The sequence below is a fragment of the Microtus pennsylvanicus genome, chromosome 10, assembly GCF_037038515.1.
Source record: "Microtus pennsylvanicus isolate mMicPen1 chromosome 10, mMicPen1.hap1, whole genome shotgun sequence".
NCBI classification, from domain to species: Eukaryota; Metazoa; Chordata; class Mammalia; order Rodentia; family Cricetidae; genus Microtus; species Microtus pennsylvanicus.
In genome coordinates this window covers 35,484,320-35,503,816 of record NC_134588.1, presented here as the reverse complement: position 1 = coordinate 35,503,816, position 19,497 = coordinate 35,484,320, and the positions used below count along the sequence as shown (strand labels likewise).

At 34.3% G+C, this 19,497-nt stretch overlaps 1 protein-coding gene across 3 annotated transcripts in view; it reads right to left on the bottom strand.

Annotated features, from left to right (window-relative positions):
• The window catches only part of Kcnt2 (potassium sodium-activated channel subfamily T member 2), a 353,892-nt gene that overhangs the window by 87,553 nt on the left and 246,842 nt on the right, over positions 1-19,497 (bottom strand). For all 3 annotated transcript variants that reach the window (XM_075988160.1, XM_075988159.1, XM_075988161.1), the window contains one exon: positions 17,590-17,698. In XM_075988160.1, coding sequence (XP_075844275.1) covers positions 17,590-17,698 — 109 coding nt within the window. The remainder of the gene's footprint in view (positions 1-17,589; positions 17,699-19,497) is intronic.

Here is a 19,497-nt window from a genome sequence, read left to right as displayed (position 1 = left end):
TACAAACCTTGCATATCAATTTTAACAAATAAATTAAAAGCCCTAAATTATTTTTGTAATTCTTATGATTTGCATTGAATGTATAAATAGATTTTTTTGCAGAATGGTAATTTTTACAATATCATTTTTAGCAAACCATGGGCATGGAATGTCTTTCCATTTCTTAGTGTCTTTCTCTACATTTTTTCTCAGATGCTTAAATTTTTCATTCTATAAGCCTTTTGCCTTTTTTGTTAGGTTTATTCATATTTTACTTCTTTGGGAATATTTTGAATAAAACTATATTAATGATCTATTTCTTGATATGTTTTCCCCCATTTTTAAGGGAAGATTTATTTACAATATCCACAGGCACTTAACAATTTTTTAGTAGGAGTCTAAGTTACAGAGAGAATAACAAATTTATCAAGGTACAAGGTAGGGATTCAAAGTTGATGGAAAAGTGACTGTCGGATAACAAATACCTTCTTTTTCTTTATGTTGTTGATAGATAGAAAAGTCAGAAAAGTGACCCCCATGAAATCTAGTAAATATGGCTGCCTAAGTCATTTCTAAGCAAGGATATCACCAAAAGTCATATTAACATGGGAGGGCAGAATTGCATAGAGCCTTGACCCTAGACGAAGAACTATCAGAAATTTAGGTGTTTTGAGAGCAATAAAAATAGTCTTTGCCAAGGGAAAATACATACAAATTGATTGTCTAATACTAAGGGATCAAATCTGAAATAATAGATAACATAAAATTTACATGCATACTGAGCATGTTATGTTTATAAATTTAAGATAGCACACACACACCATACAGATACTATGAATATAGTAAAAAAAGCTAATTAAGTCTGAATTTAAAATTTTTCTCATCTCAAATCTTTTCATGTGGATATACCATGTGTTAAGTGGAATTTTGTGCTCCAAATAACAACACCTTGAAGCCTTATACAGCAACTTCATTCCCTATGTCAAAACTGTAATAAATTATTCAATGAATTCACATTTTTTTTAAAAAAAACCTAATTCTCATTCATCTGACAACTTCTTATTGATTAGTGAATATTAAAAAATGGTGGAAAGTGGAATTTGACTTTTAACATATGCGTTTTCTTTATATATATGGTGATTGTGATGACACTGAGGAAAAACTAAGAGTTTCTTTTGTAACCTTTGTGTATGGAGCATTACTTTTAAATTTAGGAAATGTAGTCATTATTAAAATCTACCTCTTTTATTACTTTTATTGTTTTAAATAAATTTGCTAATAATATCTATTTTTCCAGCATATTCTGCTTTCTCTAATCCTAAAGTGTACAATTAAGCAATAACAGGTTCATCAAGATTCATCCAGTTTGTCACATGACTTGCTGTTGTTCAATTCTTGATATTATGCAGCCAAATTATTTTCACATCGATAATCCAATAAGAAATGGAGTACAGACCTAAATAGAGAACTCTCAACAGAGGAATCTTAAATGGCTGAAAGACACTTAAGGAAATGCTCAACATACTTACTCATCAAATCAAAACAACTCTGAGATTCAATTTTACACCTGCAAGAATGGCCAAGATCAAAAACACTGATGACAACTTATGCTGGAAAGGTTATGGAGTAAAGGGAACACTCCTGCATTGCTGGTGGGAATGTTAACTGGTACAGCCCCTTTGGATGTCAGTGTGGTGATTTCTCAGAAAATTAGGAAACAGCCTTCCTCAAGACCCAGTAGTACCACTTTTGGGTATATATCCAAAGGATGCTCAATCATGCCACAAGGACATGTGCTCAACTATGTTCATAGCAGCACTGTTAATCATAAATAGAACCTGGAAACAACCTAAATGTTCCTTGACTGAAGAAAGGAAAAGGAAAATGTGGTACATTTACACAGCAGAAAAAAATAACAACATCTTGAATTTTGTAGGCAAATGGATAGAATTAGAAAACATCATTTTGAGTGAGGTAACCCAGACCCAGAAATACAATTATCACATATACTCACTCATAAGTGGTTTTTAAACATAAAGCAAAGAAAACCAGCCCACAAACCACAATCCCAGAGAATCTAGACAACAATGAGGACCCTAAGAGAGACTTACATAGCTCTAATCTACATAGGTAGTTGAAAAAGACAAGAACTCCTGAGTAAATTGGGAGTATGGGGACTTTGGGATAAGGTGAAGGGGGAGGTGAGAGATATTCTTAGTATCAATTTATTTTAGTAACTAACACAAGCTTTATTATGTGTAACAGAAAATTGTTCCTTAGAAAAATAGGTCATAAATATTCATACTTAAACAATGAAACAAATAATGGTTTATTGTTATTCTTGTATAAAGAAGATAAATATATTTACTAAAATTTTATTGATTAAAGGATGATTTTTAAAAGTCTTACACAAGTAATATTTAAATTTAGTTCAAATCAATTAATCTTTGCTAATCATGTAATTATATTTATATTTGATATCATCTTAGTTGTAGAAAAATTACAGGATAATTTGCTTCAAACCTACATGAAATATATTCATTTGCAGTCATATGAAACTTTTACTTTATTTAAAAGTTATAATTTGTAAATGATATTTCAACCTTGGCTGTACTACCACCTTTCAACAGATATCAATGTTTAATCATTGTTGGCCAAAGGAATAATTATGATGCACAGTGGTCTATGTTATATTCACTAAATTTGTGACATGAAGGAAGCACACGAGGTTCCTAAACATTTATGATTACAACACTAACCACCATTGAATCTTTGGATGCACATTCACTCTTTCGAGGTGTTTCCTAGCAAGTTCCTTGGAGACAAACCTTAATCTAAGAGTGAATCTTATTAATACACAAGGTGTTTTATGGGGAGATAAAACAGTTTTGTCCTGCAGAAATTTCATCGATATCAAGAAGTAAAGAATTCGAAAGTTTCTAGAAGTCACTGAAAACTGACAAGAATCACTACTGGCTCTCAATCACCCACGTATATGTTAATAGTAAGGGTAGCTCAGAGACTCACAAATCAGACAATCCATGCCAAAGAGGACAGAGACCAGCACAGACGCCTGAAAGAAACTTGAGCCAAATATAGTACCTAGAAATGACAGACTCTAGCGTTTTGAGCTTTTGGAAATCTGTGCTGTGCATTCTAAGTTGCCAGCTTTTGTGAGTTGTCACCTCTGCTTCAGAACTCTTGGGGATGCAGCTGTCTTTGAGTCATTTCTGCTTGTATAAGTAACCTCTCATCCCCATCCAGAAAAGTAACTCCAATAAAAGTTTATTTTTAAGCAGATTAAGCACTTTGGTGACATTCTTACTTCGACCTATGGGTAGTTTCCTATTTGAGGTGAATTGCGAATAAGAATAGTATTACATTACATTAATTTGCAGACAACTAGACTATGTGTACAGTGTTATTCTGTCTATAATGGGGACAGGGAAGGAATCTACATGAAGAAAGTAACAATATCAGATAGCTCATTACACTAGGATGTGATTTCGCACTTCTGTTTCAAATCAGGACTTCAGCTATTTATATTATTGGATATCAAAATAGAATTCTGAGTTCTAAGACTGAAAAAGTAGAAAGAAATATAGAAAATAGTTCTTGATTTTCTACCACTAGATGGGACTGAAAAGCTGTTTGGTATTTGGTATTCACTGTATAAGAGATACAACTGCTTAAGTTTGAGGGAATAGAGAAAGGCTATGCAATGTAATTCTGACACATTGCTAACAGTAAACTTAACAAAAATCATCATTAATTGGATGGGTTAAATTCAGTAAGGAATTAAAGTGATCAAAAGTTAAACATTAACAGTTGACAGGCTGACCAAAATTCACTGCAATTAAAGTTGTTTTTTTTTCCTACAGTATCTCAGTTTTATGTTTTTACCCTGTTAATTATTGGGTAAACAAAAAAAAAGATTAGCTGATTTCTCCAATTGGCAATTAGGATATTTCAATGTCAATTGATTTAGCAGTATTTTAAACTTCCTTTCATTCCCTTCCATTCATCCTGCTTGCGTTGTTTTCCAACTAACCCTACACTATTGAACCCCAATCAGTGTTTAAGTACAGGTTGCTATAGGAGAAAGATTATATGATATTTACATTTTTTTTCATCAAGAATGATCTTAAACTTGGCAGTGTTCTTTGTCTATTAAGGGAGGATTTTCTACTACTTATAATTTGCATTAATAATCAGATAATGTTGATTTAAATAGTTTTACTTTTTCTCCTTGTCTTGAAATTTCCTACCTTTATTTTTTTTATCTTATCTTTGAGGAAAGTGTAATGAAAGATATTACCTCTTTTGGATTGATCTGTGCTGGTAATGCATTGTGTCTCTGCATTTTTATTTGAAATTCTCAGCTAGGATATATATTTGCTTTTATAATAAATATTTCAGAAAAGATTAGCAAAGCACCTCTAATTTAAATAAGTCTTCTTTACTTTTTAATTGCCTTTCCATGTATGTTCCAATTAATCTTCTGATAATAATAATTATATTTATTTCAAACTGATTTGAATTTCAAGATTTATTTGTTATGATTCCATTCTCTCAAAAAATTAAAATAAAAATTCAACTTATATAGATTATAACAGTGGGTATTTTTGTTTAATATTGTACAAATTCATAAATAATAACAGTAAATTTGTATAGCATTTTATATATTTGAACAACCATTCACATGGCTATATAATTCCCTAGCATTTTTCTATTCTATTATTTAAATGTCCCTTTTTGCAACATTAAAACATTTTAATGTAGCCGGGTGGCAGTGGTGCATGCCTTTAATCCCAGTGCCCAGGAGGCAGATGCAGGTGGATCTCTGTGAGTTCAAGACCAGCCTTTTCTACAAGAGCTAGTTCCAAGACAGGCTCCAAAACTACAGAGAAACCTTGTCTCAACCCCCCCCCAATAAATTAATGTAACTATTTCAAAATATGCAAATACTCTTTCTAATATATAATGAAATAGATGATAGATAGATAGATAGATAGATAGATAGATAGATAGATAGATAGATAGATATAGTCTTTATTTGATCAAACCAGACTCTCTGAACGTGGCAGACAATGAGGGCTGACAGAGAAGCCAAGGACAATGGGACTGGACTTTGAACCTACTGCATGTACTGGCTTTGTGGGAGCCTAGTCGTTTGGATGCTCACCTTCCTAGACCTGGATGGAGAGGGGAGGACCTTGGACTTCCCACAGGGCATGGAACCCTAACTGCTCTTTGGACTGGAGAGGGAGGGGGAAAGGAATAGGGAGAGGGGGAGGGAAATGGGAGAGGGGAGGAGGTGGAAATTTTTAATAAAAATAAATAAAAAAAATTAACTGTGAATATAAAAACACCAAAACAAGCCTATTTATGCAGATCACCCCACTGAAATAGAGGACACTGATCTAAATAGATGTACTTACAAAATTACCGCCAATATACTGACATTCAGCAAAAAAAGTTTTATTATAATACTCTGAGCATTGGAAATTGTGATAATAAAGAGATTCATTTCCCTATGGAGATCATATTTACAATGTCAGGTCTCAGATCATACTGAATCAAAGGGGGAGAATTCTGCTTAGCCTGACGATCCCAAGTGTCTCACTCTTAAGGGCTGAGACCTGATTACAATTGCTTGGGAGAAAATTTTCTTCAAAGAGTTTTTTTAAAAAGTATTTTAGGGGTAAGGAGATATCTCAGTGAGTAAAGTGCTTTCTGAAAGAGCACAAGAACTTCATTAGAGTGTCAGGACCCACATCATACAAGTATACTATGGAATTCTCCTCTGTATTCTGTGAACACCATTTGTTAATAAAGAAGCTGTTTTGGGCCTATGATAGGGTAGAGCAGAGCTAGGCAGGGGAAACTAAACTGAATGTTGAAAGGAGGCAGAGTAAGAGAGAAGCCATGTAGCCCCACCGGATGGCCAGAACTTTACTGGGTAAGCCACAGTCATGTTGCAATACACAGATCAAAGGATATGGGCTTGTTCAGGGTATAAGAGTTAGCCAGAAATATGCTTAAGTTATTGGCCAAACAGTATTGCAAAAAAAAAAAATGCTTTCAGAGTGGTTATATATGGGCTGACCAGCCGCGAACTAATGCCACCCTTCTTAGAACAAATTGGCATGCCAAAGTGGCCAACTAAAATCCACTAAAATCTGAAGGAGCTTAAAAAGGAATTCTAGACACACACACACACACACACAAACACAAAACAGAGTTAAGCATGGTTTGCTGCTGGCAGCATTTTCTTGTGTGGGCTTTGTTTGCAATCAGGGGCATGGCTCCTTTAAGAGAGGTTTTCCTGGTTCAGTGGTAGCAGAAAAATCCACACCTTTTTAAAATGACAGCTTTCTGGGACTTGCTTCCAGTGTGAAATCTGAGGAGGTCCAGCTATGAAGCATTTAAGTGGGTTTTGTGAGAGTACTACAACATGCTTAATGGTATGACATAGACACATTGTGTACCTTGAATTGGGGAAATATACACAGGTTGAGAGGCAGTGAACAGACTTCCACCATGTTGGAAAGGGCAGAGCAAAAAGGCAAAGCCATATTTGTCCTAGAAATGCCACATTTTAAGTTTTTAAGAAGTGCTTAGCATTTTAAGAAGCATTCCTGGACAGTAAAGAATTACAGATACACAATAGGACAGATTCTGACATAAAAGGCCTCTAAATGGGGCACAGTGTTGGATAAATGTATGTAGGCTTGGAAGAGAGAAGAAAAAAATAAAGTCTAGACAGTTATAAAATGAAGTAAAGGGCTTTATAAAATAAAAGAAAGTCTTTAAAGAGACAGAGTACAAACAGTCATAGATTAAAGGAATAAAGATAATAAAATAATGAGGTTAAAAAAATAAACCACATAAAGATGGAATATACACAGAGCATCTAGATTATGTATATTATATGTTTTCTTTGAATTTTTTGTTTATGAAGGAAATAAGTACAGAGAGACATTTCATTGTATGGACTGATAAGCTAAACCAGCCTGTATGTTCTAAAGGTATCATGACTTCCACATTTTTGTCTAAGAACTTGTTGCTTTCGTTTGACAGACCACGATCCCCTGAAAGGTATCCATAAACACCCTCCCCCCTCAAATACTTCACCCAATAAACAGCAGGAAGCAGTTTGAAGAGAACTACATCCATATTCCTAAATATAGACTATAGATATTTGTTTACATTTAAAGGGGTATATGTTATAGAGATTTGCATTGGTATAGATTTTGTTCTATTGATGCAAATCAATTTTATGTATATACATATATTTCTGCTCTTAAGGTATTGTGTTTGTGAAGCTAGGTTTTCTACATATATAGAGATATATTTCAGTTAGATAGGTATTCTTCAAATCTTTCAGAGATCTTCAGAATATGGCATTTAAAATGTTTTAAAACTTAATACTTTTCATAACAATGAGGCATGTCTGCTCCTGGCAGCACTAATCTACTTCAAGAGGATTATGTTCATTAAAGAGTCTCCTTATGGGCAAGAAACTGCTATTGTCTGGACTGCTTGACTGGACAGGCAGGACTCACAGGGGAAAAAAGGACTGCTGAAGTTGCCTAAAGATGGTGAGGCCATCCTTTGAGGTCCCTGCTTCATCAAAGAGCTCCCAGGCATTCTATAGGACACCGAAGAAAGTGACTGTCAAACACATTTATAGATGGAACTATCTTTGAAAATTTCCTGCTTTGTAGAAAAGTCAGCTCTATACTATATAGGCCTGTAGGCTGAAGAGGTATGCCCCAATGGTACAAAGGAACTTTGGATGACTTTCCAGGAAATGAGATGCCTCTGTCTCATTCTAGGGTTTTGGAGGCTGCTTACAATGTACTTTCTGTTTACTTAGGTAATATCATATTTTTCTGGAGTCTTTGATGGAGATGAAGAATTGATAGTTATGGTTTTCCTTAGTTATGATAAAAGATAAAGTAGATATAAATGTTGTCACTGTAATTCTTGCTTGATACCTGTTTTGTTTAGTGTAATTTTACTGTTAATATTAAAACCTTCCTTTTTATTTAAACAGAAAAAGGGAGGTAATGTGGGATTGCCCTCTGTATGCTGTGAATACTATTGATTAATAAAGAAGCTGTTTTGGTACTGTGATAGGGAAAAATAATAGAACTAGGTGGGAAAAACTAAACTTAATGTTGTGAGAAAGAAGGCAGAGTCAGAAGAAGCATTCAGCCACTGCCAGAGAAAGATGCTATTTAACTTTTCTGGTAGGCCAGGACCTCATGGTGATGCACAAATTACTGGAGATGTGTCAAATGAAGATGTAAAAGTTAGCCAATAAAAAGCTGGAGCTAATGGGCCAAGCTGTGATTTAATTAATACAGTTTCTGTGTGATTATTTTGGGTCTGAGTTGCTGGGTGGCCAGAAAACAAACTAGTGGGCTCTCACAGCCAATGGACACAATGATACAGGAGACAAGTACATTCCAGGGGTTAACTAGCCTGCTAGTTTAGCCTGGGGGATCTCACGTTCATTGAAAGACCATACAGTAAAATGAAGCAAAAAAATGTATTAATGTTCATAGTACAAAAATAGAAACCCAAGAAAATATGGGAGAGTCCAGAATCTTTGTTGAGAACAACTTGCCACCCCGTACATGGGAACCAAAACATTCTTTCTCTAATGCATAGTGAATATTTGCAAAACATTTTCTTGTTTTCAGGTCTAATACTTGTTTCTTGTTATATATAGTTAACTAATTATAATGCTTTTTTTTTTAGTCTCTCTTTACAGGTTCAGATTTATGAAACTTCTCTATATGGTACAAAGCTGATAGAAGTCCAGAGTATTTGATATATATTAAATATTGCCATGCATATTTGGGTCACTGTAAAAATAAATTAATACAAAAAGATTTTTACATAATTAATTAAATTTGTCATAAATGTTTTAATTTTTGCTATTTCAGATGAAAACCTTTAAACTATGTCATAGATGACATAGATGTTTTAATTAGTGGATAAAATGCATTAAATTTTTCCATGTAAAACAGAGTTTAAATAAAATGACACAAAATACAAAATAAACTGATATGGAGGAGTGGAGGAAGACATTGACAGCTGCCTTTCCCACACAGAGAGGGAGAAAAATGGATGACAGAAAGATAAATCCATAGATGATAGGTAGATAGAGGGATAGATGATACAAAGATAGATCTATAGGCAGATGACAGATAATATCAATAAGTAGCTAAATAGGTTGCACACATTTGCACATAGAAAAAAAGCTGCATTAAGAAAAATCTTACAATCTTATACTTTTCCGTGACACACTTCTAACTAACATAACTGCAAAATCAAGGCTGGAAGGGATGGTGTGCTGAAGACAAGGACTGACACTTTATTCTTCCTGGAAGATCATTTTATTGCTTTCCTTTTCTAGAAATCTTCAATACCAGAGCCTCATAGGGACAAGTGTATCCTATTGTAGTAAATTCTAAAAAATAATATTCTTGTTGGTGCTTTCCTCAAAATCTTGATGTTGCTTACCTCTAACCTTTCAGAAACACAAGGAAACCTCTCACCCCTTTTACTACTTTCTTCTTGAAAACCTGTGATTAATCTTTTTTTTTTTCATTTTCAACAAAATCTCATGAAGGAGAAAAAAAATGCATGCATAAGGTTCACAAAAATGCTTCAAATACTTCATTTATTAAGTTAATGTTCCTGAGAATTTTGTTTTAAATTTTTTTTCTAGAAATATAAATGTAAAAGGTATAATCTCTACATTGAACTATTTCATAAGCAAGGAGGCAGGAACATATACCTGCACACTAAGGACACAATAAATATATATTGTTCATATATACCAAAATTCATTGCAAGTTTAAAAAAGGATAAATCACATTAAATTGGGAAGTTTAAAAATATTCATAAGAAGAAAGAACCTTTGATATAGCAAAATCTTCCAGGAAGCCAGAAGCAGTGAATTTAAGGCAGAGGGAACCACATTTAAAAAGGATACAGAAGGCGGAAACTATAAAGTATATTTAGGATATGTTATTTGGAGAAAGTGCTATACACAAGAGAACCATGGGAGATTAAAAGGTAAAAATAAACCAGGACTCATGCATGGAAATCCTTAAAGACTTACAAATGGAAATGTTTCAATCTCATTTGATGAATGCTAAGCTATTAGAGGCCCCCCAAGCAGAGGACTGCAAGACCAAACCTTTGTACAGACTTCTCAAAATGTATTCCATAGAAGGCCTCCGGTTTCCTCTTTATCATTGTACTGAGGAAAACCCACAAGTAACGATGTGAACTAGTCGATTCATAAATTAAATTGCCATTATATGCAAACTTCAGTATACAGCAGTCTATATAAAAGAAAAGTTCCAGCATGTTTAAATGGCACATTATTACCCTCTTCTTCATTCAAAGTTCTTCTCTTGAAGCTCTTGTAGCTGTCGTTTTGGTTGTGTGTTTTGAAACAGAGCTTTCTGCAGCACAGGTTACAGAGAGCATTGCCAAGAATACTCAGTGCTGCTTTGAGTTCCTGAGCATCCTGCCTATGCCTCCTCCCAAGCATCAGGATCGCAAGCATGGACCACCTCACCTGGATGCTTTTGTCTTCTTTATGTTGTGAAAGAAAGGTATAAAGAACCACCAAGCACAAAAGCAAATATCATGTTTCTTAACTTTTCAGAACTACACACACATTGGAAAAAAGAACAGTTTGTGGATGGAATCCAAAAGAACAAACTGCACACATTCCTTCTGACCATACTATAAGACAAACTGTGCCCTCCTTTCAACCCGCATCTCTAAGCTTAATTCCTAGTAGCTCAGGGCACGACTTGCACTGGGTGATCAAGCCTCTGGGGAGGTGTTTTCATTAAACTGGGACTGTTAGAGTGAGTCCTGATCCAATGTGACATGTGTTCTTAAAAGGATGTGAAACGTGGGCACACAAAAGACAGCAGAGGTGTGGGCTCATTGAGGAGACACCATCTGAATAGCTAGCAAAAGGCAATCAAGGAGACTGAACATGAATCTGGGCCTTCTGGCTTTAAGCACTGCAAGAAAATGAATTTCCTCTGTTTAAGTTCCACAATCTGTTGAAATAGTTTATTAATTTGTCTTATTTTTATTTTTAGTGGCCAATGATTATCAACACATATAGAGATTAGTTTAACACTAAAATTATCTGTATATTTCTCTTTGAAGTGAAAGTGAGCGTATGTGTAAAAGCCTGAAGGTCATTTAAGGCAATCTAACTGAACAGCCTATCAGGGAATATACAGGTGCAGCCCATTTAGGTTACTAATTATTTCTGTGGAGAAGTATAGAACTGAGTCTTAAAAATAAGTGTTAGGCACTGTGCTACTGTGGAATAATGGAAAAACATACTCTACCTGAGTTGCACAGGTAACCAAAATAAAGCAGGGCACCATTATGTAACCCATAGTGATCAGTGATAAGGGTGATTTCCTCACCTGGATGAAGGTACAATTTAGCCTGCTGGGCAGGGTGTGGAACAAAGGCATAAGATGTGCTATGGTTTTAGGTAGGTGGAATTCTGTTAGCAATTTCAATATGATGGAAGCCAGAGAAAACCATACCAAATGTATTGGTGGGATTGGAGAATCAGATAATTTTAAAAGTTATATTTTTTTTCCTTCAAGAAGAGGTCTAATGTTGTCAAGGTTAGCTTCAAAGTTGTTAAGTAGCCAAAGATGATCAAGATGACCTTGAAGAAGATCAAAGATGACCTTGAACTTCTGACCATCTGCTTCTATCACACAAATGGTGGGATTGTGCATGTGCACAAAGAAGAAACCTGTTTGTTTTAAATTTGTTTCTCTTGGTAGAACCCAGGAATCCATGCCTGCTAAGCAAGCACTTGACCCGCTTAGGTACACATCTAGCAAGTAAAATTTAGCCTTTATTTGCTAATTTAGCTTAGCTGAGACACAGCAACCAAACATATTCAAACTCTAAGGTGTGTATGTGTGTATGAGTGTGTGTTTATGCATGTGTTTGCATGACACACACACACACACAGAGAGAGAGAGAGAGAGAGAGAGAGAGAGAGAGAGAGAGAGAGAGAGAGAGAGAGAGAGAGAGAGAGAGAGAGAGAGAGAGAGAGAGAGAGAGAGAGAGAGAGAGAGAGAGAGACTTTAAAGTTAAATCACAACCTCCCTCATTGCCGCACTGTCACTGGTTCTCTATTCTAAACACTGAACTAGATTTTCCAGATTACAAAATACAGTCTTCTGTCACAGTTCTGAGTGTGAACCTTTCTATGTAGCTAAAGATAGTCCTTTTGAGCACCGTCTCCCACCCTTTCCTTCCTTTCCTTTCTGGCAGTCAGGATGATAATTATAATCCCTATTACTTCTGAGAAACTTTCTTTTCCACCCACGTGGCAGCTGAATCCCTGGGCTCTGCAGCAAGCTCAGGAAAAGGCAAAGCCTCTCACTCATTTTCTACATCTCCCTCATTCTTTTCTTCATTCCCTGGTAGCTTTCTTTGGACTATTTCCTGAAGACAAATACTCGATTTTTTCTGGTTTTTTCTCTTGGGCATTAAAATATGGTGAATGTGTGGATATTAGGTAAAATGCACAGGGGATAGCTTATGGCTAATTTCTCACTTGAAGTCATTGGCCTACTTAGTAGAGAAGAGTTGCATGCTCTGTTCAGAGTAGCACACAGTCTCTAAGCATCAGGGCATAGCAAGCACCATTTGCTTCCAATTTTTCCTTGGTGATTGTTTTCTCCAAATAAATATTTTCTGAAAGCTTTCACTAAGTGAATGCTCCCAGTCAAAACAGAATATTATAAGTATTTAAACTTTTTCAAAATTAACCTATATAACATGATAAAATACAAAATCTTCAGCCTTTACTTCTTTTACTACAGTGACATTTTGAAGTCTATGAGCCAGTGATTGCATGTAAGTTTTCTATGTAGATTTTCCTGCTATCTGCTCAGAAGGGAAAAGTGTTGGAAGAAAAATCATAGCGGACAATGAGGACTACTGAGAACTCAAGAACAATGGCAATGGGTTTCTGATCCTACTGCACGCACTGGCTTTGTGGGAGCACTGCACGCACTGGCTTTGTGGGAGCCTAGGCAGTTTGGATGCTCAACTTACTAGACCTGGATGGAGGTGGGGGTTCCTTGGACTTCCCACAAGACAGGGAACCCTGATTGCTTTTTGGGCTGGGGGGGGACTTAGTTGGGGGGGGAGGGAAATGGGAGGCGGTGGCGGGGAAGAGACAGAAATCTTTAATAAATAAATAAATTAAAAAAAAGAAAAATCAAAGAAATAAAGCTAGGTCTTTTGTGGATGCTGGGAATGGCTGTGAGATGTTTCAGGTCTTTTTCTTGGTGATATTTATAGTAATTGTTTGTTCACAGTATGTTATTCAGTTTCCTCCTGTAAAATTGCAACTTTTAAGATGGTGGCTAATAAACATCTAGGGGAGTTATCAAGAACATAGTTGCTCTACTTCTCTTTGAAATTCCACCCACTACTATGTGTGGTACTATTAGCAAATATTGGTAGAAGGACAATATTTACATGACATTTTCCTAAGGTTAGCTTTACATATTTTCATTTTTCTATACTTAATACTAGAACTCTTTAGAAAGGAAGTTATAATTTTCTTTCACCTTTTTAAGTTTTTATTATACCATTGTGGACTCCTGATATTTGTTTTATTTAACAGATTTAAACACATTTTGTTATGTATTTTGCAGTCCACTAGAAAATGTTTTAATTTGAACCTCATGTCATTTTCCTGACCCTCACCAAGCAAGTCCTTGTTCTCCATCAGAGTTTCTAGGGCTGTGTTCTAATTTTCTCACACGTTCCCTTAATCAACAATGTACCATTCCTTTTACATTAGAAAAATATTTAAGAAGCAAGCTTTCATCATTGTTCAACAGGATGCACTTGCTTCTAGGCTCTCTTGAAACTATGGAAAATTCTGTGTAGTATATTCTAACAGACATATACAGCTGCATGTCTATATATCTGTATCTATTGCTTTTATTTGTTCTTAAAAATCATGTGATTATACTGGCTTTAATCTCCATAAGAAGTGTCTACATATTAGAAGAAGCTGAGAAGAAGAAAGCCATAAATATATGATATATAACAGGATATTTTGATAGGGTGCAATATCAGAAAAATAATGTTAGTAGACAATTCAAAGAGGTCAAATAACCCAAATGATAGTATTTATACTATTGGTAAGACCGCATCTGAGAAGTGAACTAAAACTCAAAAAAAAACTACTTAGGGTACTAATAAGAGTATGTGGAAATATTTAAGCTACAAACTGCTTCAAATAAAAAGGAAAGTAAAGCAATTACAAAAAAACCTTTTACTCTAACATTTCTCAATCTTCCTAGATTGTGAATTTTATTTCTCTAGGAAAAATATTTGCTTCATGAAACAATTTTAGATTGTGTCCTTAGGTATTGTTTGTATTTGCTTTAATAAATGTATAATCTTACAAAGGCAAATTGAGTAATATGTACTATATGATATCTGTGCTGACATTTCTTATGAACATAAGAACTAATAATATATAGTAAAATAAAAGCCATTCGGGGCAGTAAGATAGCTTAATGGAGGCAGGTTAAAGTTGCCTAGCATGACAACCCGAGTTTGGTACCCAGAAACAACATGATGCAAGAAGAGGAGAGAACTGACTGCAATGAGTTCCCTCTTATTTCTATATATACACTTCCTTGCATGGACACATACAAACACACACACACACACACACACACACACACACACACGTTCACAAGTTAATAAAAGTTAGTAAATGTTTGTAGATAAATTTTAAGATTTTTTTCATATTATTATTTTTTAAATCTTTTTTTTATTGAGAAAATGAGAAAAAAAACAAGTTTCCACCTCCTCCCAGCCTCCCATTTCCCTCCCCCTCCTCCCACCCTTCTCCCCCTCCCCCACTCCTTTCCCCCTCCCTCTTTAGTCCAAAGAGCAGTCAGGGTTCCCTGCCCTGTGGTAAGTCCTAGGTCCTCCCCTCTCCGTCCATATCTAGGAAGGTGAACATCCAAACTGGCTAGGCTCCCACAAAGCCAGCACATTACGTAGGATCAAAACCCCTTGCCATTGTCCTTGGCGTCTCATCAGCTCTCATTGTTCGCCATGTTCAGAGAGATTATGAATATTTCTCTCCTGTAATAATTTTCTTTTCTCCATTATGCAAAAGAACTATTTTCAAGGGTATATGTAACTGTACTTTTTTTACATACCAAAAAGCACATAAACTTGTGCTCAATATAATTATACATGAGTAAATGCAAGTTAGAGACACAATGAGGCATCTTCAAACCCACCTATGATAGTTTGAGAGCAAAAGTGAAGATGGTAAGTACTGAAGTAACTGTCATAAAATTTAACCCTGATACTTTGCTAGTAAGACTGAAAATATTGTAATATATTTATAATATTCTTACAGCATTCAACAAATGATTAACAGAGTGACTATGTGATCTAGAAATTCTACTCTGCCTTAGTAAACCCCAAATGGATGAAATGAAAGCATGTATAACAGTAAACCAGTGTCTTTTAGCAGTTATAAACAACCCACACTGATCATGTGTTAAAGAGAAAAAAGAAATGTAGTATCTCCTGTGGTAGCATAGCATCAAAATTAAGAATACCAGTCATTGTGTGTCAATATGGATGGATTTTGAAAATGTCACTCTAAGTGTTGGAAGCCAAACCAGCAATACATGGTACATAGAATGGTCTAGAACTGGCAAAAATGGAAACAGGAGTAGATTAGTGGCTGGTCAAGACTTAAAAGAAGGAAGTAGATTGTTAAAAGGTTTCTGTGCAATTTTTTCTAATAAAAAATTGCTAGTGACAGATAATGTGACTATATTCAAAAAATAAACTTTAAACATTACTGGGGGAACTTCCTGGCCTATGAATTAAAACTCAGCTATGATTCTTCAAAGAAATTTATAGTTGAAAGTACAACTTATGGAATTTAAATAATTATGTTAAAAAAGTAGTTTTAATAAAGAAAAGTTTAATGGAATATATAGAATTAATGACTTGTGCCTATTTTTTTATCAGATACAGCAGTGCCTAAAAATAAGTAAATAAATAAAATAAATTAAAAAATAAAAACCAAAAAACCAATGTGAATGAATTTTCCACTGTATGAACAGCAGTGAAGTTGGAATAAATGTTCAACATTATAGTTCTAATATTCAATGACAAAACTAGCATGAAAAATATTGATACACTTGATGATGTCTCTATTCAATTAATTCATGTCTAATTATTTTCTGTACTTTAACTGGATCAAACGACTGAGTATTTCTTGAAAATAAACCACCCTACCCATGATCTCTCTACTTTCATTGCTGAAATTAAACACTTGTGAACATGCAGAATACAAATATTTCTATTAAGAATTTGTATAAATTGCTCCTGGGGGAATCTTTTTCATCTCAGCAGAAAAGAAACGCAATTAGAGACAAGATGGTGAAGTCTACTTTACAATACCACTGAGCATTTTCTGTTTTCTATTAGTGACTCCTAATTACCATACATTCTAGAAAAGAAATTATGCATTGTAATCTTTTTGCTTTAGTAATTCAGTTAAATACCAATTATTTAAGTTATGGAGAAACAAACAAGCAAGCGAACACAAAACCCACCTGGATCAAAAGCACAAAGTAGAATATAGTTAGATAATCAACATTTTGCCTTCAATACCAAGTCATTGATGGAAAACAAAATGGATCTCAGTACAGCATTTGTGTTCTAAAGTTAAAGCAACATATTCACTCCCCAAATTTTCTTTTATCATCCAAATCAAAACAAATTCTGTATATTTGAAACTATAATAATATACAAAAGAATTCTAAAATGTTTTATTGCTGGTTTCCAGCTACCTGAAATGGACATAATATGGTATACTCCATCATATATAACTATTAATAGGTAGAAAAGCACAATTTCGAGATCAATTATCTACATAAAGTTTTATCATAACATTTATTTAAGACCTTATTACCCATAAAATCTCTTCAGGAAAATTTTATTTACTGTAAAAGTATTATTCATGGAAACTAACTATAAACCCATGAAACAATGTTGAAACTCAGAATGTTTATAAAAATTATAACAAGACACATAAGTGAGATCATGTATATTTCAAACAAAATTATCTGTCTTTATTCAGAAAATGCTTACTTTTTTATTGAACATTTGTCAATTATATGCTAAAAAGACAATATTGACTAAAAGACTGTGTATTTACTGTTGATCTTACATTCTACTGGTAAATAAAAAAAATATGAAGTGAGAAAAGCAAGTGGGGAAGAAGAAGAAAATGGGATGGAAAAATCAAAAGAATTATAAAAAATTATAACAAGATTAATGAATAAGATTAATAACCAGTAAGATCAACTCTAGTCATGTCTTAGGCCTCTTACATTATTCATGTATTTCAAAATCAAATGTAGACAAATAACTATTTGTATATTTTGGTTTACTATGTCTATATCACACAACTACCAATTAAATTATCTTAAGAAAAAATATACTTACTGCCCTCTAGAGGTATGAACCAGTAGTGTAATAAGTGTAGATGTAGCTGGGCATATACAGTTTAAAGCTAACATGGCGTATTTAAACTCCTCTTCACAAACAACATGATCTGTTTGAAATAAAATAGGTAAATTAGAATAATTTACCTTTTGAGGGTATTATGTTTAAATATAAAAATAGAACAATGAATAAAATTGCAAAAGTCTCAGTATAAACATACTTATTTTAGGGTTGTTTTTTTCAGGTGCAATGCTATCCCCAGAAAAACATTTTGTAAGATATAGTGCTGGAGAATGAGTTCATGATGGTTGCAGGGCCCTGAAGGTAGAATTCTAATCCTGACCAAATAGGGAACCTTGGTAAGATGCTGAAACTGCCTGTGCAAAGAGGAGAGCAACATTTGGTTTGAGTTGTGGTCTGGAAGACTTTTCAGGTGATTGGTGAAGGTCCTATGAACTTCCAACTTTCAGGACCACAAATCCAGTAATATTGTTTATCTAAAATCATAACTACACAGTATTACACTTCAAAATTTTTAAAATATGTGATAGGCTATCTGATAAGCACAAGTAACATGCTTTATACTATCAGAGGCAATGTAATAATGTCTGAAAGTATTATTAAAATAAAAACAGCACAGTAAATAACATAAGATTCCTAAACTCAAAGCTGAGTAGGGTCCAGTTAAAGTTAGCAAGTGGTGCCTAGACCTCAGTGACATAAAATAAAAAGAGTGCTAGAAAGGATGACAGAGAGAAGTGCCACCACATCTGTGGGAGACAAATTACATTGTCACCATATGAGAATGATGCCCTAATATGACATTTATTTGATTTTCTACATAAAGCATACTTTTAGGAAAGGAAATAAACTATTGTTAATCTAAAAGCAACCAACCCCAAGCAAAGTATTTAAACATTAGTATTAGAAATTGAGAACCTAGTAAATTTCTAAAGAAATATATACATTCTTAGACAGGAAATAGAAATTTTAGCTAACAGAAAGAGATGAAGATTAAAGTCGTTTGTCAAACAAGCATAAGTATCATGCAATCAAGAACGAGTGACTTCAGAAATAAGGTAGGAATGGCTCTGCTACAAATTATAGCAATATGATTTCTAGTTAATGTGGTTGAGCATATAAAAGAAAAGATCACTGCTTTTTAGCTTTGATTTTGTTTAAATGTTGCTTTCATTTCTCTTTGTTACAATTCACACGAGTTATCCCTCAGAATTTAGTCTAATAGGCATGAAGTATCTGGTAATAACTACTGCATCTTTCACTCCCGTAGGCCCTTTCTCCCTCCCTCTCTTCCCCTTTCAGATTATCAGTTTGTTTAAAGGGAGTTTGAGGGGGATTTTAAAAATACATAGCAATGATATTTAACGTTTTGCAAAAGGGGATTAGATTCTAATTCCAATTTGAATATTGAGATCTGTACTGAATATTTGTGAAAGAACAGTGTATTTAAACCACCCTCTCGATATTTCTCAAAATAATTTTTGAATGTGCATGTCTAATCTGTGAGAGGAAGGCAACAAAGCTGTTAAAAGGCAGAATGCAGTTGCTTTAGACTCATATCTTTAAAATGCATAGGGGACCATGATTTTAAACTAACACTTGCAACATATGATCTGCAAAAAATATACACACTTCATAATATAACATAAGACAGGGCTTTTAAAAATCTAAACTGTAACAGAAATTTTGGAAGCTTGATTACCATATGCACCACCACAAGCAGTTATCCATTTTCACTAAAAGGCACAACCATATTTCCTCAAATAGAACAACTTGGAAACTGTAGTACATGGGTGATGCTTTGGAAATGTTTCGTCATGTTTTCCTTCAATAGTTAAGAGTGAGGTATCGTGGCCTTTCTTTGTTCAATGGTTATCAGAATTTTAA